We start from the raw sequence: 22,977 nt of genomic DNA on the forward strand, positions 1-22,977 counted from the left end.
CTGCTTTAAGATAAATCCTGATCTTCAAAATATATCCGATAGTCTGTCCACCTCTCATATTCCCACCGTAACACCCTGATCCAAGCCATCATCACCTCTCTTCTGGATTATTGCAAAAACCTCTTAAATGGTTTGCCTGCTTCCTCCCTTGCCCTACCATCTATTCTCAACACAGTGGCCAGAGGAAGCCAGTTAAAATGTAAGACACACCATATCCTTCTCTATTTAAAACTCTTAAACGCTTACCCCTGACTTAGAGTGAAATTGAGAGTCAGCCATCACAATGGTGTAGCAGACCTTTGTGATCTGCTTCAAGTCAACTCTCTGCCTTATCTCCTCCTATTCTCTTTGCTCCAGCTACACTGGCTTCCTCAGTGGTATCTGAACCACCAGGCATGCTCCTACCTTAGGGCCTTAGCACTTTCTGTTCTGTCGCCTGATGCTACGGGCGAGCCCCACACAGCAGAGGAGAGCAGATAAATGCATGGCTTACTCCTTCGCTGCAAATGTCGCCTTCTCATAAAAGTGTGGGCTTCTCTGACCACTCTAAAACTATAACCCACTTCCATTCCTAAACCTTTATTACCACCTGCCATACACTGTATTTTATTCATTTATCTGATTTCTTGTCTGTGTCACCCACTAGAAGGTAAGTCCCATAAGGGCAGACAAGGATTTGTGTCTGTTTTGCTTACTGCTGAATCCCCAGTGCCTATAACAAAGTTAAGTGTTCAGTATAAAGAACTGAATTACATGAATGAATTCAGTTGGCTGACCTGATCAGTGTTGGGTCTGCACATATTCAAGCTCTTTGTGTGAACTGCCTATGCTGTGTGTGTAGTCTGCTAGTCTGCATGGTTCAGTTTGTCTAAACATTGTATGTTGTATTATTGCAGTTTCTGTGGGCTGTACTGGATGGCTCTATGAAGTGTCCATGTGGGGGTTAGTGTACAGTGCATTGTGTGTGTGATATGTATTTACACTCTGAGCACTGTGTGTGCCATCTGCTTTCTGTGTGTGTGTATGTGTGCACACACGTGTGCATATCCATCCATATGCAGAAGCACACTGCACTCTATACTCCCTCAGAATTTCCCCCTTACTCCCCACCTTGGGATATCCATACCGACAGCCTTGCAGTTCTTGGTCAATGTGTCCATCTCATAGCCAGGGTGGCACTCGCACTTAAAGTAGCCTTTGTAATTGACACAGATTTGGCTGCAGGCATCTGGGTCCTCACACTCGTCAATGTCTGTGGGGAGGAGTAGATGTCAAAACTGGCAGAAGGATCTGCCTTTGCTTGAAGGTGTGAGGGGAGGGTCTCACCGCCACAGGTCTTCTGGTCCAAGAGCCGGTAGCCAGCTGGGCAGGTGCACTCAAAACCGATCTTGAGGTCAGTGCAGATGTGGGAGCAGCCACCATTGTTGTGCAGACACTCGTTCAGCCCTGGGGAGGGACATGGGCTCCTGAGGGTCCAGGAGCCAGACTGCGGTAGGGACCAGACAGGGGTACACCCAGAGCTGAAGCAGAGACTAGGTGCAGCGGAATTCCCACAGAGCCAGGATGCTCTGTGGCCTCATTGAGCCTCAGCCTCATTAACCAGGTGACTGGGCAAGAGGAGGGTTAGAGAGGGGCAGGTCCTTGCTCAAGGCCAGACACACAGACAGTGACAGAGTGGAACTAGAATGCAGGTCCTTTGTCTCCCAGGCCAGAGCTCTGTCCACTGCCAGGCTTGAGGCAGCTAGGTAGCCTAGCTGCCTAAGGTCTTTCCTTTCACAAACACATTTCTTCCAGCTCCTCCTTTCCTTCCTTGTGACCTGAGCTGAAGGGACCTTCATGTCATGTACCACGTCCAACTCTCAGGATACCCCAGTAATCCCTTCTGAAGTGTAGTTGCTTTGACGTCTCCAGCCTCTGAAGCCCACTTCCCTCCCGAAGCAGCTGGCTCCACCCGAACAAAGTTCTTCCTCATAGGATCAGCCCCACTGTAGCTTCTGCTTCTGCTCTTCTCTGCTGTGTGGGGCTAGCCAGAGTCTAATGGCTCCCTCGTAATCTCCTTAAAGTACTGATTTCTGGTCCCCTACAGTTTAGGTACCATCTGTCCATGTCCCTCTCCGGACAGGGCCCAGAGCTAACCCACCATGCGGAAGCAGTCTGAACAAAGTCTGCCCTCTAGTGAGCTGTAGTTATCTTAAGACTCCCAGGCAATTTCCTAAATGAATTTTCTTTCATAAACTACATTGGATCTTTTCACCTCCTCTCCTCTCCTCTCAGCACTTGTCCCTCTTTCTACACTTAGTCACGGGCCTGGTCCCAGAGTTACCAACTGCTTCACGGGATGAAGGGTTGCCAGGAAGACATCTTGTTGCCCCATCATCCACTCCCTCACCACCTTCTGGCAGGATCCTAGAGGAGGTCAGAGAGGCCAGGACCGAGGCTCACCCAGTTCTAATAGCATCTTCTGAGTTTTAAAATCATAGAAGGTTAATTCTGCAAGCCAAGTGAAGGTGCCATACCACCCTTCTGCCCACCAGGCTCATGCACCACCACTCCAGCCAAGCCAAGCAGAGCTGAGCTGAGCCAGCCACAGCCATGCACACAGTCGGTCTGAGCTGCCTACCCCCAGGACATGCACAGCTGTGGATGCCCCACCTCCAGCCTGAGCCATACTTAGGGGATGTTCCCCTTCACCCCTGGGCCTCCTCCTGTTTCTCCGAGATGGCGGCAGAACTGAAAGAACAAGACCATAGCAATCCCATGACTAGGGGGCCTGGGAGTGACTCAGCCAGGCCTGTCCTGAGGAAGCCTCAGCCCTTGGTGTGGGCTGAGCCATGGTACCTTTGGGGTGGTGTCTGTGAGGTACCACCTCCAGGAATCTTTCTGTCACTCCAAGCCCTTCCTGCCCTCTCCCATACCACATTATTCCCTAGGGCTATTTATTCATTTGTTCACCCACTCTCTGTCTCATTCATGTACCCACTCACTTTCTTCTTCTCCTTTTATAAGAAACAGAAACTCAACATTTGTTGTTTACTGAGCATGGATAGAATGGCACATTTAGGAGGGCTTGGAAAGGGGAAAGGGGTGAGCTAGAGGACTAAGGCTTCTATAAAAGGGGAAGGCAGAGTCCTCCAAGGCTGAGGTAGTTGGGGCAAGAACGGGGACCTGGTCTGGAACTGTCCATCCTTGTCAGCCCTTCCCTGGGAGGCCAACACTGAGGTGGAGGCTGAAGGGGAGTCTCTGGGCTTTCCCAATTCTATCTAGCCTGGAGGTGATTCTATTGGAGAGCCTGCAGGAGAGGAGGGGCAGGGGGTCCAGAGAGCCTGAGCAGCATTTGAGGTCCCTCATAGAAGGAAGGGACAAATCCTTCAGCAGGCCCTTCCCCAGCACATGCGCACACCTGCATGCACACACACACCAGCTTATATGCAGAGGCAGACAGGCCTATGGACTCCACAGACACATTCACACAGATGTGGGAACACACACAGAGTCACGGGATGCAATTCCCTTGCCTTACTCAGAGAAAGAGGCATGGATACAGATACTGGGCTCTTACCAGCACACAGACACAAACACGTGCGTACATACGTCTCTTTGGTGTGTCATGCAGAAAATGAGAGAGAAGAGAGTTTAGTAGGTTAGCAGTCCCTGGCTAACTCCAAGTCTGGGAGGGCTGGGGGCTGGGTTCAGTTGTTCCTGCTTTCCTCTCCTCTCTTCCATAGGTTCCGTCTTCTGGGACTGTTCTTGGCAGGGCCTTTGGGGCGGGGGGTAGGTGGGGAGTCTACAACCTGCAAGTTCACGTGCAGGCTGAGTGACCTTCGCCCAGATATTCTTCCTTGCAAAATCAATTTTTTAATCTTCAACAGGGACAGAAACATGCTGTTCCTAGGGAGCTCCAAAGAGCGAAGTTCCTCTGCGTGCCCAGAAAGGGAGGTGCTGGGTGAAAATGTCTGCAGGAAGGTAGGGTGAGAGGGTCTGACCTAGGCTCTGTCCTCCCAGATATTCTCTGTCCAAACTCCTGACCTCAGAAATAAACCCTCCTGGAGCCCACACTGGGTTTCCTATGTGTTTTCTAGGATACCCACTCCACCTATAGCCCAGACTCTCTTGTTCTTTCTAGCCTGGAACCCATCCCGACAGCTCTAGCCATCAGGACAGCCACCCCCTTCTGCTCCTCACTCATGTCAAGCCTGTTAGTCTGGTTTCCAGAAGGCCTGAGTTTCTCAGGGCTCAGGAATGGTATCACCCTCTGCTGCTTGGTCTGTCCTCCCCTTACCCAGGCCCTGCCTGAGCCAGGTGGCCTTGGCACGTGCCTCAACTGGCCACCTACCCGCTGTTTCCCACCTCTCCCTCTGCAGGGACTCCTTCAGGGAGATGGAAGGCCTCAGAGGCTGGGGCCCTGGCTAGGTCAGCAGGGTAGAAATACTGAGGAAGAGAGAAGGTTCCAGACTGAGCACACACCCATATGTCTGAATGTGGAAGGAGTGAGGAGGAGAGGATGGGTTTGTGAGAGGAAGCACAATGTTTTGAGCATCTGGACTGGAAAGGAAAGGCCTAGTTTTGTAGATAGGCAAAACGAGGGGCCCCAAAAGTACAGAGACTGGTCTGAGGCTGCAGGGCAGTGTGAGAGGCCAGAGAGAGGACAGGGTCAAAGCAGAACAGGTTCTGAAGGGCAGGCAAGGGCTTTGGCCAGGCTGTCAGGAGAGGGTGTGGAAGGGAGGGTTAGTTAGTCCAGCAGTTGGATGCGGACAGGTACTGTACCACACTCTTTCAGAGGCTCATCCGACCAGTCCCGGCAGTCCCTCTGAGCATCACACACTTTCCCGCCGTCCACGCACTCGCCACTCTTACACTGAAATCTGCGGGGACCCTCACATGTTGACTCTGTCGGGCCAGACAAAAGAGTGGACAGCACCTGTGAGACCTTCAGCAGGGAGGTCTGGCTGCATGGGAGGCGAGCAGAGCTCCAGCCCCAGCCCCCGCTGGTCTCTAGAGGGTAGCCTAGGACAGACAGCTGAATACAGGGCTGGTGGGAGCTCTGCTCACAGGACGAGACCTCAGGGATAATCAGGACCCCAAGGATGATCAAGATGCCCAAGCATCACCTAGCTGGGCAAGGTTGGGGGTTCTCTGCCTTATTTGGCAGTACCAGAGCTCAGGGAGGGGAAAGAAGCAACACAGCAACTCTACAGAGACCCTGGGGGCCAGACTGACCACCTCCTGAGGGACACTTATGTCTCAGGGGCCCTGCATTGGGGAGGCTGCCTCACCTCCCAACGCTTTATCCATTTCCCCAGATGACCAGTGCGTCAGGGTCCCTGCTCCTGCAGCAGGTGAGTGATGACCAGAAGAGCCATCTGAGAATTAAGGGGGCTCCCAGTGTCTACTCAGTCTGGGAACTAGTGAGGGAAGCCACTTGGAGATTTGGATGTGGACAAATGGTGGGGGCTGGACTTCCTGCAGTGCCCTTTTGTGCCCCGCAGGTACTTTCAACTTTTGCAAAGTTCTTAAAAATCCAATTCTGGTGCTACTAGGACTCCAGGGAGGGGATCCAGGTGGTGTAGGGGCAAATGATACTCTGGGGAAAGATGCATCTCAGGGACCAAGGGAAGGCAACTCTCAACTCTGTTCTTCCCAGAGCCAGGGAAAAGCTCAGGGCTTTTCCTCACAGAGGATGCTGCCCCTTCACCTCCAAACCACACGCACCCTGCAGGCAGCCAGCTTCATCACTCCCGTCTGGACAGTCCTGTTCCTGGTTGCAGAGCTTGATTGCAGAGACACAGGTCCCATCCCCACACTGGAACTCATCTCCACGGCAGGTTCCCAGTGCTGCCAGGAGAGGGCGAGGGGAGAGGGTCAGGGCCAACACGGTGTTGGGACGGCTTTCCTTTCCCCACGCCCACCCCATAGCCACCCCTGGCAAGAACAGAACCCATGGCTGAGGGTGGGAGTCCTTGAAGGACACCTGACCAAGGCACTTGCAGTGTACAGATGGGAGACTGAAGCTCAGAGAGGGGGAAGGCCTCACCCAGGGTCACATAGTACTCCGGCTGGCAGAGCCAGGACTAAAACTCAGGTCTCCTGTTTCCCTGTCCACTGCCTCTCCCCAGGGCCACCTCTCCAGAGTGGACACATAGCCTTTTGAGTCTTGTCGCTTAATGACTTCATCCTTCAGCAAACCCTTCCTGAGCACCCACTGTGTGCAGGGTGCTGTGCCTGACATGGGAGCACAGAGACTACTAAGAGTCCCCTATTCTCTAAGAGCTCAAGGGTGCAAAAGGAGGCTGAGGAGTGAACAGAGGACAGCAACACAGTGTGGGACATGCCGAGAGTGTCTTAGGGACATGCAGGAGCCCAGGGAAGAGACCCAGCTGGGAAGGTGGGAGGAATCTGAGGGAGGCTTTGAAGAATGAGCAGGCCCAGCAAATAGGGAGAGGAGGGGAAGTTTCTGAGTGTACCAAGGTCTCCCAGGGTTGGAACCAGTGGGTGACTGCCCGGGACTGGGAAGGGCAGTGGTGGGAGGTATGACAGAGAGGGCATCATCAAAGGACACAGGTACCCACAAAGACCCTTGGTCTCTGAAGTTAGACCAGAGCTTTGCAGACTAGTAGCCACGTGACCTCAAACAAATCACTTTTCCTAAGCTACAGTAAATCGGGGTAATACAGACAAGCAGCGAGGAAAGGAAGGTGTGCCTGGTGGACGCGTGATGCATCAGGCAGCCCAGGGCTGAGAGCTGCGGGGCTGGGCGCTATGGAAGGGCGGGGCTTACGGCAGTCGGCCTCGTCCGACTTGTCCTTGCAGTCGTGGTCGCCGTCACAGCGCCAGCCCAGGTGCACGCACTCGCCACTGCGGCAGGCGAACTGGGCGGCGATGGCACAGGCAGCGGGCGCGGACGTGGCTCCCGGGCCAGCGCGGCCGCAGAGCTCGGCCACCTCGTCCGAGCGGTCCTCGCAGTCGAATTGGCGGTCGCAGACCCAGCGCTCGGGGATGCAGGCGCCGCCGTCGCCGCCGCAGCGGAACTCGCGGGGCCCGCAGGCCGGGTCAGCACAGCCGCGCTCGTCGCTGCCATCGCCGCAGTCATCGTCGCCATCGCACACGAACACGGCGGCCAGGCAAGAGCGGTTGCTGCACTGGAACTCATGCGGGGCGCACACTGCGCGGGACAGAGAGTGGGTCGGCCCTCTGAACCTCATCCCCAGCGACCCGGCCCGCTGGTCCTGCTACAGGGTTCCTGACCCTCACCTCTGGGCCACAATGAGCCCTGCTGGGGGGCCGAATGGTGGACATGTCCTCAAAGGGGCTTCCAATCCAGGTCCTGCCAGGGTCATGCAGGGTGACCTTGGGCAACACGCTTGCCCTCCCTGAGCCTCCCCAGCCTGTGGGAATTTCAGTCCTGCTACCAGCAAGACAGTGGCACTAGGAAAATCTCTAAAGCTATAAAAGCTGCCTCTCTTGAAGAACTTTGTGATGTTCCTAGGAAATGATATGTAACATGAACAAGGTCTGCAGCTATTTCTTTATAGTGCAGCAGCACAAGTTAGCCCTCTGCTCCCTACCGGCATTTGCCCGAACTATCCTAAGTCCCCTGACCTGGCATCCAAAGCCACTGTCATGGAGCCACTCCTCTGTCCCATTACCTACCTCATTCCTACACAAACCCTGGCTTCAGTCACACCAGACCATTTGCACACGTTCCCACCTTGGGCCTTTACTCAAGCTGTTCTATCTGCTGAGTACACACCTCTTGCCCATCACTGTCTCTACACTTTACAATGAGTTCTAATCATTCAAGGGCCCAAATTCCACCTCTTTCATAGTACACTTCATGCTCCCCTGCTTTGGAAGCCTCCCTTCACCTCTCCTCTCCTGTTGGGTGCCTTTTATATCATGCTCGGGTGTCTAGGTCTCATATCCTTCCAACTGTCTGCCTCATGACCGCAAATGGCATGCGGATACGCTCTGAGACTAACTCAGGGCCTGGCACAGAGCTCCCTGCAGTGAGTAGGTGTGGCTTGGATGGATTCTGGACTAGCTTGTGTGTGAGGAGTAATTTAGGGATGTGCAGTAGTTAAGGACGAAGGTCACTGGCTCTGCCTGCGGCCCTGGGCTTCCCCTCTCTGGTGGGCTGCTCTGAACTCAGGAACTGGGAGGGCCTTAGAGATTGCCAGTCCAACTTCCAGTTTACAGATGAGGAAACTGAGGCCCAGAGAAGGGAGAAATTTTCCCAGGGACACACAGTCAGTCCAGGGTGACAATGGAACCAGTACTCAGGTTGGGGCTCTTCCTTCCTACTCTGACTCCTCTCGGTTTTCTGGTTTTCTCCTGGAGTGTATACTTCCTGGAGTGTAAGCTGTTTTCAGAGCAGCAACCTCCTTGCCTCCTTCCCTCCTTCCTTCGTTACACATAGGCCAAGAATGAGCCTGGAGGTTCAGGGGGCATGAGGTAAGCAGCCACAGGTAAGTGGTGGTGGCAGCACCAGATCTCTCCACGTGGAGGCGCTAGGAGTCTGTTTTTATTTTCTAACAAATCATTTCATTGTTTCTGAACATAAAATAGAATGATGTCTTCAGTTTCGCATGTAAGCAGCTCATGTCATATACTGCTGACAGTTCTATCAAGTTTCTGACAGATGAGTTTTTTTCCCTTTCTGGGCTTTTGGGATGTTAGGGCATTGGTGGGAAAAGTACACATTACGTTGTGATGTCTGTCCCTCAAGATTATGTCAATGCCTAGATTAGCTCCCCTCCTTCCTGTCCAGATGCAACTAGTACATGTCCAGGGAGGGAGGACTCATTATGTCCAGAGTTCTGGGAGGAAGTGCTTCTTTGTACTGTGTTCTCTCCAAGGTTTTGATGCTGACAGCAACTTTAAGATCTACATTCACAGGCCTATGCCCAGAGACCCAACTCCCAGCATTCACAGATGGAAGAAGCTCTGAAGGACAAGAGAAGAGAGAATTCTTTTTCCTTCGTGCAGGTGGTTGGGAGCTGTAGAGGAGAAGCCCACTAATACCTTCTAACACTCCTATCTGTAATAATTAACAAGGACTGTTCTGCCACAACATGCCCTAGTTAAAGCTATTCCCACCCCCTGCAATAGTGACCGATAGCCTTTATGACTGAGGAAACATCTGATTATGGAGGCTAGGAGGGGAAAGGATTCTCGCTGGCTGATGAGGCACTATAAAATTATCACAGCTGAAGAAATGAGCCAGTGCCTTCACTAGGGATTTGAAACTTCTGGCCCCAGCCAGGATCTCCCCCCACGCAGATGCTTCCTACTTCCAAACTCCAGACTTAGAATCTTAAGAGTGCTGTGATTCAGAAGCCTCCAGAGGAGATGGCATCTCACCTCGGCCAGGGAGGATGGATAAGATGCAAATACAGAGGCCGGTGGAGGGAATTGGGTGGAAGACAGTGGTGGGCAAGTGCCTGCCTGGCAAAAGCTCCTGAGTGACCATCCATACATATCTCAGCCCAGCTTCACAGCCTCGTTATTGACAGCCAGTCCGTCTCCCCCATTAATCATGAGCTCCCAGAGGGAGGACTGTGTAGGATTCTCCTCTTTGTCCCTTCCAGAGCCTGGCTCCAAGACTAGCACACAGTAGGTGCCCATCGAATTGAAACGAGCAAGGCCTGGCCACGCTCCCCACTGGTGCAGGATCTGCTGGCCTGCTCCCCAGGAAGGAGATAATCCTGTGTTTGAAGCTCAGTGACGTGGAACTATCCCAGTGACTACTTCCATCTGTCCCTGCTGAGGCTGTTGGGAATGTCTTCACCGCCTGGTGACATTCACGCTTGAATCCAAGATTTCAGCAGTAGTCATCCTTCACATCTCAGGAATCTGTCCCCCCTACCCCACCCCACTGCCAGTGCCCTAGCCCAGGCCACCATTTCTAGCTATGGCCCCCTGCCTGTTCTCCCTGCCTTCGCTTGGAGATCAGTAGAGACTTATGGAATGGATGCACAAATGTCAGGCATGGTAAAAAAAAACTCATGAGCTTTGCTGTCCAGACCTGAATTTGAATCTCTGTTCCAGTTCCATCACTCGGCCTTGGGTACTTTTCCTCGCTTGTCTGAGCCTCAGTGTCCTCACCCATAAATTGGAAATGATAATGGCTACTTATGAGGTGGTAATGAGGATGAAAGAAGAAAATGTCTCCAAAGTGCCTGGCCATTACTAGTGTCCTGATCATCACCCTTTCCTCTCTACTGACCAACCCCCCTCAGGGCTGCCTGACCATGCTGGGTAGACATTGGGGATCTGACCCCAGACTCACAGGTGGCACAGCCGGCCTCATCCGCTCCACTTTCGCAGTCCTTCTCCCCGTCGCAGCGCCACGAGGCAGGCACACACTTGTGGCTGGTGGGTCCACAGCTCAACTTCTCTGCGGGACACACCTGCTTGGCTGTGGAGACAGACACATGTGCATGGCTTGGCCAAAGGGGATACAGTGCATGGTGCCAACCAGTCATATTGCCTGGTTCCAGCCACCCGGCCTGAGACCCTGAGAATCCATCCGAGACTTCCTGCTCCATGTCTCAGTTTCTTCATCTGAGAAGAGGCCCGTGTCTGCCCCTAAGACTTTCTGAACCCTACATCTGATTCTACTGCTGTCCTGCCTAACACCCTGGCTCCTGGTCCCTGGCACTCAAGACAATCCTTGATCCAGCCAACCCCTGCCTGCCTCACCAGCACTACCTCCCACCCCTCCAAACTTCCCCTTTAAGCTACATCAGCATGGAGCTGCCACGCCCTGCATGCATATCTGCCATTTCCCACTGTGTATCCTTGAGCAAGACATACCCCAGTTGGGCCTTGGTTTGCCTTCCAGATCAATGACTCCATAAACTAAACCTGTAGATCTGAAGGACTCTCCAAGGCCCCAACAGCTGCCTGGGTACAATGCACCCCCTCCAAGCCCCTACCCTGGTTATGATGCCAAGCCTGCTGCTGAGAGCAGCCTCTGAGTGGCAGGGCCCAGTGGGACCTCACAGCTATAATTACTGCAGCCGCAATCAGAGGCTGACTCAATCAGGAGCCTGAAGCCCCAGGGCTGATTCTCAATTTGGAAGAAAGAATGAGAACCCTGATCAGGGCTGGGGATGGTTATCGCCCTGAGCATCCCAGGATGACCCACGTGACAGACCCAGCCAAGGCAGACACATCTCAGACCTTGGTGGCTGACTCCTGACTGCCTTTCAGGGTATACAGGAGGCCCAAACTCAGTGGTTTCTAGTATTAGTCTTCACAATAACCCAGCAGGGTGAGGATTCTGTTGTGGCCTCCAGCACAAGGTCAGCATAGAGGTCAAGAGCATGGGCTCTGGAGCCTGGCTGCCTGGGTTCGAGTCCTAGGTTGGTCACTCACTGGCTATCTACCTTGGCCAAGAATCCTTATCTCTGTGCTGATAAAGTGGTGATAATACTATTCCCTACCTCACAGGATTGTTATGACAACTAAGTTAATGCCTAGAAAGCACTAAGAGAACGCCCAAAGCTGTGCGCACTGATGATATTTACTATTATTCTCCACACATAACAGGTGAGATTGATTTATTCTCTATGAGTGTCTAGTGAGCACTGCCGTGCACCATACACAGTGGAAGTCACACAGCTGGTTAAGAACAGAGTGAGGACTCAGAGTTAGCTGTTTCTGATGCCAGAGACTGGACACAGTCCATTGCACCCAGAGGCAGTGGGCTACTGTTGTCTGACCCTAGTTCTTCTCTTTGATCTCAGAACAGTTTGCTCTCTTTTTCCAAAGATGGGATGAGAGGCCACAGGGATGGAGAAAAGGGTATAGACAAGATGGGGTTGTCAGTGGGTATCTGAGTCCAGGCCTCAGAACACTACTGCACCATGGGAGAGCAGTTCCTTAGACCCAAGTGTGTAGCCCAAAGTTATCCCTAGGAATACATTCCATGAAATAGAAGGCAACCTATTGGAAATACAGTATTCACAGGATTCATTTTTATAGAAATTTCCCTTTACAAATAACTGTTGGGTTGAGCCCTGGAAAGTGCTGACACTCAAAGACCTTTTACCATGAAGGGTGGTCAAGGGCCTGAAAGTCAGGGGGTGGGGCCCTTCCAGGTATATCTGCCACCAACACACACTGTGGGACCTCACTATGCACTTCCCCTCTGGGCCCGCCAGAACACAGGAGAGCTGAAGCTGACCAGCATTTCCCAGTCCTGACCAAAGGATGAGGGTGTAGGGACTGTTGGAAATGCATATTCCTGGGCCCTGGCTCATACTAGACTGAGTCTAGACTTCAAGGGCAGAGTTTAGGAATCTGCATTTTAGTAACGACCCCCCCTCCACCCTGCCGCTGATTCCCATTTGAGAATCCCCAGGTTATCATTCTGCAAGTCCAAAAGCTATAGGATACTTCGTCTTTTAAATTCACTCCCATCAAAGTGACAGCAGTGTTTGTTTCTAGCCCCTGCAAAAGCAAAGAGATGGAGATGGACATCCCCAAGCCAGGCCTCAGGAAACAACCTTGCACAGGAGTTGGAAGCCATATTTACTGAGCACCTACAGTATGTCAGGCCACTCCATGCTGAGGATTTAATAATTCCACATTTCACTTTTACCCTCACCCTGACAGGGAAATAGTCTTTGCAAGCTCTGGGGACAAACTCCAGGGCCACCATTCACAAAGATCACCATCTTGTCAGCAGTGCCCTTGGAGTAGAGCAGGGCAGTGGTCCCTCATTCATTTTACAGATGAGGAAACTGAGGCTCAGAGAGGCCAAGCAACTAGCTCAGAGATGCACAGCAGTGAGAGGCAGGATCTAGGTTCCTCTGATTAGAGCCCTGCCCTTTCCATCAAACCCCACATACTCTTGTGGGTGAAGTGGCCCAGAACTGGCCACAAACTCCCTTCCCAAAAGCCCAGGTGACTGAAATATCTCTTGACTGTCTGTACCACCTCTGGAGGCCTGGTTCTGAAGACCCCAGTGCAGCAGGCATCTGCTTGAACTTTTAATGAATATTTATACAGTTAATTGCATAACCTTTCAGCAAGGACAATGATTAAACAATCCGTCTGCTTCCTTTCTTTATAATTAATAAGACATTTTCAGTGTCCCTAAATAGACAGCTCTAATTACAGGGTCTTGAGGATTCAGCAGTACCTGACACCAGCCCTCCTGCCCTCAGAGAACCAAGGCACTGTCTTGGAATGCTGGGACACACAAGGCCTTAGAGGTTATTTTGAGGAACAGCCACTGGAGTGACAGGAGACTGAGGCCCAGAGAGGGTATGGGACCTGCCAAGGCTACTGGATGCTGGGTATTCCAACTGCCTATCTCTCCTGGAATCTCATTGCCTCTGTTGTGATGCAGCTCTTCCCCAAAGCCAGATGACCCTCACTCTCAGGGCTCCTGGGCAAGGCCTGTTACTACTTAGCCCTGGGATGTTGGTCTGGGTACGTTACGTACTGACATACATACATTACCTCCTTGTGAGGTGGGTACTATCACTACCTTCATTTTACTAATGAGGATAGCAAAGCCCAGATAGGGTAAGTCCTTTGCTCAAAATCTTGCAGTGAAGGGTGGAGCTGGACTTCCATTCCAAGTCTTGATTCTAAACACACTGCTTTTCTTATTGCACTTAACCACTGCACACGAGAAAGGCAGGCCCCACCAGTCCAAACCCTCTCTCCGCCCCGTCAGTCTCTTTGGCATCTCTGGGATCAAAAGTGGTCACTGGAGGAAGGAGGCTCACCAGGCCTCTGCTCAGGCAGGGTCTGGAAGATGCCAGATGGCCATCTCCAATGTCTACTTGCAAGATGACCGAAGCCAAAGGCCCCACCCAGGCAGCATGATGCAGAAGACAGAACATGGGTTTTGGAGTCGAACAGACCTAGGTCCAAATCTTATTAACTGACATGAAGGTTGTCCTTCTGCAAGTCTCTTAACCTTTCTGTGCCCTAGCTCCTCTCATCTGAAAATGGGGTTACATAATCTCCTATTGTTGGGGTGGTTTAAATGGGGAAACATGGAAACCCCTACACTCAGATCCTAGAGCAAACTCGGAGCTCAGGAAACAATCGCTCTTATTTTATTTCATGAAATGCAAATACAAAGGGCTGGGAGGGCCCTGATCTCAGTCCTGGAGATCCATGTTTTCATAGCCCACGTGGACCACCATGAAGTAGTCCCCATCCAAGAATGTGTACCTCTCTCTCTTTCAATCTCAATCTCTCTGTTTTTCTGTCTGTCTCTGTCTCTCTCTGAGTCAGATGCCCAAGGGATGCTTTCGGCCTGCTATCCAAGTATCCCCAGGTTTTGAGAGGTACGAGTGAAGAACTCACTGTTTCAGACATCAGGAATCCTGTACAGTTGGCAAAGGCCTGACACTGCATCCTAAAGTGGCTGTAGGCATTGATAAATTCACAGAGAATCCTGCCCCAGAAACGAAAACCCATGGGGACTTTCTTTAATTCATAAGTTCACAAATTAATAATAAAGGAAATGTCTGTTGAATAAAAGAATGAAAGTGCTTGATGGCTGCTTATTGAGTGAGCACGTCCACAGTGTCAGGCCATGTGAGGCTTAGGGGCAGACAACCTCCAAGGGGACCAGAGCTCAGGCAGTGGGAACAATCAGGGTCCAGCTCGTGCCCCAGGAAGCATGGCATGGGACCATCCATCGTGCAGAATTGGGGCAGTTACACCACGCTCCTTCACGCCAGGTCAGGCGGAGCACTTGTAGCTGGGTCAGCTCCTAACTTGCTGGGTGATCTCAGAAGATCTCTGGGCTTTCATCTACTTCCTGGTCTATAATAGGAAGGCACACTTGGTTTATCGGTGAGGTTCCCTTCTAGGTGGAAAGGTTCTAAGATACGTGAATAAAATCCCATTTTCAATAAGCAGCAGCCAGAATTGTAACTCATTCACCTTGAAGCAATCTCTCCACCCTCACCCCCTCCCCCAACAGATGCCTGAAGGTAGGTCAGAAGCCGTCCCCAATCAAGTAAACTATAATTAGAGCTGAAATGCTGCTTGCATTAGGCAAATGTCCTGGGCTTTCCTACTCTGACTCCTGGCTATGTTTGATAGACACAGAATCCAGAACCAGAAGGAAACAGAGCTGGGAGGAACCCTAGCCGGGATGGGGCAGATGACATAGTGGGGGACAGAAGAATGAAGATCTGCTCCCAAATCCCTTTCCTTCTCAATGTAATTCCCCTTCCCCATTCACTTATACTATTCTAAGATTTTTAATTGGTTTATATCCGGGAGAGGGCCTTGAGTCAAATAATAAAAATAACACTGCCAATTACTCCAGCACTGACACTGTGCATGCAATTTTTTTTCATTTGATCCTCACATCCCTATAAGACAGGTACCATGACCCCATTTTTCAGATAAATAAAGTGAGGCTCGGGGAGATTAGGCAATTTGTCTGAGGTCTCACAGGTTAGGGTACCTGAACTCAAATGTATCTAACACCAAATCCACTACACTTTACTATCGCCTATAACCTTTCTTTGAGAGTGGGGAGGGGGCTCTATCCTGGGAGCTGGCACAGTCCCCAGAAACCTGGTAGGCTGTGACGGTTGCTATGGCAACATCAATTATATGGGCAGTGTGGTGGCTGCTGGGTTTTCATTCAGTCAGGAAGCTATGAGCAAGCCTGCTACCAGGTCTTGCTGCCCCCAATTCTGCTGGACTCTCGAGGTCCCACCCTGGCTAACCTCCTCCAGGCAGTCCTCCCCACCCACAGGGTTTGCCCATCCCTGACTATGTAGCTCTTTATGGGAAGTGGGATCCTGGGCCTTGTGTCCCAGCTGGGTACAGGCAAGAGAGAAAGAGAGTCTCAGAATCTTAAGAGTTCAGGAATCTTAGAATCACATAGCCTTTGGAATTCTGGAAAGTTAGAAACTGGGCCCAGAGAGGGGCAGAAAAGTATACAGGACCTCATAACAGATCACTGGGAGAACCCAGAGAACTAGGCCTCCCAACTGCTTGTGGAGCCTGTCTGTTGTCACGGGAGGCAGATCAGCCAGGAACAACCCCTGTGTCTTGGAAGCAAGGCCCTCAACTTCTCTAGACCTCCAATTGGCTGTCAAATAACAGTGCCTCAGAGCTGGGCTCAAAATGGGCCTGAGAGACAGGATGGGTGAGGCCAGAGGGCCCCTGCATAGCCCTGAGAATGGGAAGGCAGCAAGTGCAGATGGGCGGAAGGGAGAAAGACACGGAAACGTAGGGCAGGGCAGGGAGGGGAGAGACTTCAAGAGGGAGGATGAGAAAGGGGGGCAGGCAGGGAAAGGAAGCTGACCACGAAAGCAGGGGTGGGCAGGACCCTGCGGGGTGGGGACAGGAGGGGGATGAAAAGGGGCACCAACATAGAGAGATGCGGGGAGAAGGGGGAGCACAGCTCTCAGGCAGTGGGACAGATCCCCATATAACTTGATGAGGCTCCCCTTTCCTCCCTTTCTGTCCCCAGTGTTCAGGGTAACTGCTGGAGTGGCATCTGGACCGCTAAGCTGACTGACTACAATGGCAGAAAAGTCCCCTGTGGCTATAGATCTCCTCCCCAAACACACACACCAGGCTGCACGCAACTGCCCCTTGTTAGTTGGGTAGCCTTGGGCAAGTGTTCGAACCTGTTCCAGACTCAGTTTCCTTCTCTTTAAATGGGGATCCATCCCTCCTACCCCATAATCTAAGGTTGCCATGAGGATGAGTCACAATGGGCGCGGCTGGGCTTTGTTCCTTTGAAGCTCAGGACAAAGCACGAGCTGCCTCCTGCCCAGGCACCTCCAGGACAGCACTGGGTTTAGCTACTTGATGGGGTGATAAAGGCTAGGGCCTGTGGCATGGCAGAGAAGGCAGGGGCAGCAATGCAAAGAAATAAGGGGGCCCCCTGTTTCTTAGGCCTAAGTCAGGGCTCTCTCTGTCTGTCTGTCTCTCTCTCACGCTCTCTCGCTCTCTCTCTCTCTCTCTCTCTCTCTCTCTCTCTCTCTCTCTCTCTCCCCCTCCCTCCTTCCCTTCTCTCTCTCTCCCCTCCCTTTCTCTTTCTCTCATGCAGAGACTGGTAGCTCTGTTGCTAGGAGACAAGGAAACCTAGTTATCACCAGGCGCAGCCCTAGATGGGACTCTGGCCTTCATCATCCCCATCTCTGCCTCTGGGGCAACTGTGACCCCTAACAAGAACCTGGGACTGCTACTCGCAGGTCTCTGCCAGCCCCACCATCCTCCACATGCTTCCCCCACCCCAAACACCCCTGCCAGCCTTTTGTCTCAGGCTCGCTTGGCTGAAGCGCTGCCCCTGGGACCACTGGGTCCTTCCTCAACCCCTTCTCATTTCCTTTTTAATTTAACAAATGTCATGGAATGACCTGAGGGGTGTAAGTTTGCTTTGAGGATTAGGCCTGGGAAAGAAATCACAGAGATACAAAGCACTGAGTACTGAGGTGGGCCTGGGGCTAGGCTCTGGCCTTTCTGCCTTACCCCTGGCTGCCGTCTGCTGCCACCCAGCCTGCCATGGAGGCTGAGGCTCCTGGGCTCAGCTTGTCTAGGGCAGTTGAAAGAGCTGAGGCCTCAAAGTCCTGGCTGGGTAGCCTTGGGCAGATCACTCAACCTCTCTGAACCTCAGGTGTCTGCCTTTGCAAAATTCAGAAAGTGACAGTATCTCCCTGAGGCAGCTGTGGGGATAAGATGAATTAATGTATACTAGAGCTTAGCGCAGTGCCTGGCACACAGTACATGGTTTATAAACGCCAGCTGCCATTAATACTATTAGAATTACGATTGGAGTCTTCAAAAAAAAAAAAATAGAGGGGAGGCCTAGAGGATGTGCTATGGCTACTTCTGGGCAGAAGGCTCAAAGGGGCTGCTTCTAGCTCCTGGTACTGTAGGAGCAGGGCCCAACATGCAAGAGGGCTGTGAAGAAAGGCCAGAAACAGGTCACTAGACACTAGCTACTAGATTCACCTGTTGGCCAGGAGCCCCTGAAGGCATAGCACATAAGTCTGGGGCTGTATTGACAGATCAACCCACTTGAGCCTCCCAACCTCCCAACAGAGAAGATCTGATAAGTAAACTGAGGCCCAGAGCGAGGCCCTCCTCCCTCAGCCCAGGGGGCAGGACTCACTGCAAGCGGCCTCAGACTCATCGGAGCCATCAGAACACTCCTCCTCGCCATCACACTTCCACCGCTCAGGGATGCAGTGGCCATTGTCACAGGTGAAGTCGCTGTCCATACAGGTCTTCTTGGCTGTGGGGTAAGGAGAAGAGTGTGAGGGGTCTGGCAGGCACAGGAGGCTTTTCTAGGACAGTCAGGTGACTGTGGGGTGACTAGCATGTGCTGGACTACCTGACCTCCCATGAACGGCCGTACTAGGCCACAGCGTGTTCTGCCAACCAGGAGGAGAGGACAGGAGAGAAAGGCTTATTCATCCATATGCATTTACTGAGCACCAGGTAGAGATGGGTGCCACAACTGTCCTGCCCTCCAAGTCCAGAATGCAAGTTCAAACAAGGGTGACAGAATCCATCTACCAAGGGAATGCCTGCTCCCCTGGCACAGCCTCCAGGAAGCCTTCCTTGATCACCTACGGCAGCTGCTTTAGCCCCTTCAGCCAGTTCTCAGTCCCTTTACCTGCCTGTGCTGCTCCCCGCAACCAGACCACAGTCGAAGCCCCTTCCATAAGCACCGGGGGGCTAGTGATAATAAATCATAAAGGCAAATGATTACTTTGTGACAAGATTAATGAGTTAACTTCAGTTCAGAGTGGTGGAAAGACAATCTACTAGTCAAGACACCTACATTAGTTTCTGCCCCTAAGGTGCTTCCAGTCTGGACAGGGAGGTGTCCACATGGAAGGTGGGAGAGTTGAATCCCAGCTCTGCCTCTTTCTATCTGTCTGACCTTGAGGTTGTTACTTAACCCCTGAGCCTCTGTTTTCTTATCTGTGTGATGGGAAGGAAACAAAAGGCTCTGAGGAGGAATAATAAGTTACACTGTATGCAGGACACGCAGCTGAGAGCCTGGCACATAGCAGGTTTGGTAGGTAGCAGCTATTGCTGTTTTTATGGTTCATGTCTTAATTAGAAGCAAAGGAAATGGGGTGTTCTGTTCCCTCACAGGGAACGTATGTAGCAGGCTGAGATCTCAGCAGCTGGTAGCGTAACTGGGACAAGAACACAGGGACCACCAACATGGTTTGCTCTCCTCCCTGTCCCTCCAGTGTAGGGACTATGTTACTTTTAGCACAGGACCCAGCTCGGGGTCGCTCTCAAATAGGGGCACTGAGCCTAGTGGAAATATAGCAGTCCAGCCTCTGCTTGCACACCTCCAGGGCGGGGCTCCCCTTCTCCCCAGAAACCCCTTCCCAGTGGCCAGCCTTGGATTATGTACACCCTCCCACAGGCTCTCTGACTGCCTCTGGAGCCACGTGACTGCTCCCCCGGCCCTCAGCAGCCTGGCAGGGACTTGGGGAAAGATACAGACTGTCCTGCATCCACTCCGTTTCTGTCTGTCTTTTCAGTGGAATCCTTGCAGTATATCTGCATTCTAAGATGAGTTTCTTCGCACTTTCCCTAGAAGAACACCTCTCTGTCTGTGCAGGGCTGGAAGAAACCAGAGGAATCAGAATCCACCTATAGGTGGGGATCCTGAGGCCTGGAGAGGGAAGAGGGCTGGCCCAGAGAAACAGCAAGGGGCGGATTAGAAGCTCTCCTGATTGCCAGCCCAGGATCCTCTGGCAATCAGGACAGCTTCCAATACCCCCGTCTCTCTGAGCCCTGCGCGGAGGGGTAATTGTAGGTGATAGATACCAATGCCTCCTCTTGGTGAAGCATCTAAAAGTAAGTACACAGCACCTGGGGTACTTCCTAACACGAACACCAGAGTGTTCCCTCCACCAGAAGTTCAGCATCTGAAAAAGAGTGCGCCAGTCTCTGTGCTAGGTACTTTACCAGGAAACCCCGTGACAAAGGGCCCGTTATGCCCCCACTTGACACATGGGAAAATCCAGGCCCAGGGGTGTTGGGTTATATGCCAAAGGTCACATCTGGATGGGAGCAGGGCTACAATTTGACCTCACAGTCAGATGCCCCTGGTAGCTGCTGTTAATCCCATTTTATAGAAGAGGAAATTGAGGCTCAAAGAGGTGAGGGTATAGGTGGCAGAAGTGGAATTTCAATTCCATGTGGCAGCTACCAAAGTTTCATCTCCCTTCACTACGGCCCTTAGCCACCTCAGCAATACCAGGCTGAGAATAAGGATCCCAGAAAGGCAGTGTGACCAGGTCCTAAGGGCCATAGGACAAGGCAATGGGCAGATCAGCCACAGCCTGGAGATAGATGAGGTATTTCCCTTGCAGTTGTCCAGAAATTGTGCAGCAGAATAAACCTGGGCCTATGACAACTTGTGCTCTGCTAATATTGGGACTGTCCTGGGGAAACTGAGGCAGCATGGCCACTTTCATGTTGGGGACTAGACTAAATCACCCTGATGAGCCCTGTCTAAAGTGTAAGCATGTGGATGGATTTGGAGTCAGAGCTGAGACTGAATCCTGGCATGGCATCACCTCCTCTCGGGGTGACTCTGGGCAAGTTCGTTCCTTTCCTGAGCAAGTGGGGATGGTGGCTTTCCCATGCAGCACCGACACAAGGACAAAAGGCAAAAGACTTTCCCGGGGGATCTGAGCAAGCATCCCAGTGCTGGGTTGTTCCGTGTAATGAGCCTGACAGCCCCTCATCAAGAGGCTACATCAGTCCTGCCAAGAGATGAGGGCTGGGCAGTCTTTCGAGGCTGTCAGAGCAAACCCTGCCAGCTCCCCCTCTCCTGGCATTGGCAGCCATGGCTCCAGCTCCCAGGGTGATTCCCCAGCTGGGCTTGAGGCCGTGGCTCCCTGTTTCCAGGGATTCATGTCTCTCCATGCCAGTCGCCACTTGGACAATGCCCACCTCTGTGAGCCCCTGTACTCCACAGTCCAGGAGCAGTACATAGTCATCCAGGGTCTGCGACATCATAATCTGGTGCCATGGCAACAGATGAGCTGCCACAAAGGCCTTGGGATTCCAGAGGGTGGTGGGGAGGGCCTGATCCCAGGGCAGAGTGGGGGAGAATGGGAAATCCAGGACAAAGGAAGTGGGCGTTGCTATTTATAACAAGAATGCTGGCCAAGGAAAGCATCAGACAGTCCACGGTCAATTGAACTCTGCTCTGCCACTGGTGGGCTGTGTGACCTTTTTCAAGTTACACAACCTCCCTGCGCCTCACTTTCTTCACCCGCATTCAGGGATAACATCCCTGCTTCACCACACAGGGTTGCCGCGAGGAACAAATGAGCTAAGGGTGGTGCCAGGGCATAAACTGAAAAGCATAAAAGTGCAAGTTTGTGGTGTATGAAGTCAGCAGCTCTAGCTGCTGTGTGCGTGACATTGGGCCCATCAGTCAGACTGGAAATGGAGGTGTGGTGCCGGAGAAATCTTAGGGCCCTCTGCGCCCAGAGCCTATGATCTTGTGAAATTATTATGATCACTCAGCACCTCCCAGCTTCCCCGCCCCCAGAAGAGTCCTTCCCTGAAACAATATGCATCCTTCACACTGTCGTTCCCCACCCACGCTCATCTGCAGCCCCAGTGCAGACAGGGGGCTTCAAAACAAACATTAGTCAGGACTGCTAGGTGGAACTGCTCGGTGTGGCTTCTTCTTGGCAGTCACAGTGCTTTGTCATGTCAGAGCCTTGAAGAAGTGGCTGCTCAAAGTCACAGCACATGTCCACGGGAGGGCTGCACCTGAACTCAGGCATTCTGACTCCCAGTCCCACAGTGTGGCCAGGAAGCCGGGGAAGAGGCGGGGGAACCTGACCCAGCCCAAGGGTCGGGAAAGGCTTCCTGAAGGAGGAGACCATGTTCAAGAAGGAGGAGTGAGCCAAACCATGAGAGCGATGAGATTGATGAAGGGCATTCCAGGGTGAGGGATAACAGGGTCTGGGGCATGGAGCAGAATGGCTGTGCAGGGCTGGGGACCCGGGGTGCCACCAGGCCCGGGGCCGACTCGCCCTACCTGGCACAAAGCTACCTCTCAGTGGCCCAGCATGGGGACCTGGATCTTCCTGAACTCCCCCAGCCTGGCTCTTCCTGAATTCACCCAGCCTCTGCAAAGCACAGGCTGCTGTTGGGCAGCCAGCAAACCCACGGCTCCACGCTGCTAGGCTTCCTTCGGCGCTTCCTCGCAGAGGAAGAGAGAGGCAGAGGGGAGGACAGAGAATGGGGGGCCACTCACCGGATGTCTGGGATACAGCACTGATCATTTTCCCCCTTGGAGATTCATGATGCCCACTGGCTTACTAAAGGCCCCGAGAAAGCCTGCAGTAAGGATACCGAATTGACTTTGTTTCCTCCAGCACTTCCCAAACTTGTTTAGCCAAGGAACAACTTTTTTGGTTGTCACATGTATTAATTTCCCAAGAAACAAGTGGTCTTATAAACCATCCCCGAGAAACACCACTGTAGTGCAAGCTCCTCATTCTACACATAAGAAGATAAGGCCCAGAGAGGTGAGGGACTGGCTTATGGTCACACAGCAGAGGCTGGTACCCAACCTTCTTCTCTGTACCAGCTCCACCAAGCCATGAAAAATAGGAGAAGATGTTCACAGAGTACTTGGGTCAGAGTGACGCTGAAGGAACACCACTGGGGAGACCACAGTCCTCAGAGCAGGGACATGTCCAAAGAAGAGCCAGGATGGGGAAAAGGGGTGGATACCAGGCCACACAGGACAGGGGAATGAGAGAGACAAGGAAATGAGAGAGACGGTGCCAGCTCTGTCTGTCTTCAGGTTTCTGCAGACATGTCATAGGCCCCCAGGGAATATTCGGTGACTGGCAGAGACCCACAGGCAAGGTGGATTCCTACTCAATATTGTTGCTGAGCCGGTTGGGGCAGATCTCCTTCCCTCCCAGGACAGGTGAAAAAGAACCTGAGAAAGGAAAGATGTAA

At 52.4% G+C, this 22,977-nt stretch overlaps 1 protein-coding gene across 19 annotated transcripts in view; it reads right to left on the reverse strand.

Moving 5' to 3' along the window:
• The window catches only part of LRP8 (LDL receptor related protein 8), a 73,605-nt gene that overhangs the window by 23,094 nt on the left and 27,534 nt on the right, over positions 1 to 22,977 (reverse strand). For 7 of the 19 annotated variants that reach the window (XR_001593914.2, XR_001593915.2, XR_004954997.1 and 4 more), the window contains exons 3-10: positions 18,119 to 18,241; positions 10,286 to 10,414; positions 6,776 to 7,159; positions 5,710 to 5,832; positions 4,765 to 4,887; positions 2,653 to 2,730; positions 1,327 to 1,446; positions 1,127 to 1,252 (exon numbers count right to left, since the gene is read on the reverse strand). Coding sequence is in view for 16 of the 19 variants with exons in the window: in XM_016120408.2 (XP_015975894.2) it covers positions 1,127 to 1,252; positions 1,327 to 1,446; positions 2,653 to 2,730; positions 4,765 to 4,887; positions 5,710 to 5,832; positions 6,776 to 7,159; positions 10,286 to 10,414; positions 18,119 to 18,241 (1,206 nt within the window). In the remaining 3 variants the exon portion in view is untranslated. The remainder of the gene's footprint in view (positions 1 to 1,126; positions 1,253 to 1,326; positions 1,447 to 2,652; positions 2,731 to 4,764; positions 4,888 to 5,709; positions 5,833 to 6,775; positions 7,160 to 10,285; positions 10,415 to 18,118; positions 18,242 to 22,977) is intronic. The other 12 variants (XM_016120402.2, XM_036234215.1, XM_016120407.2 and 9 more) reach the window with 9 other exon arrangements.

Source organism: Rousettus aegyptiacus, unplaced genomic scaffold, assembly GCF_014176215.1.
Source record: "Rousettus aegyptiacus isolate mRouAeg1 unplaced genomic scaffold, mRouAeg1.p scaffold_m13_p_1, whole genome shotgun sequence".
Classification (NCBI taxonomy): Eukaryota; Metazoa; Chordata; class Mammalia; order Chiroptera; family Pteropodidae; genus Rousettus; species Rousettus aegyptiacus.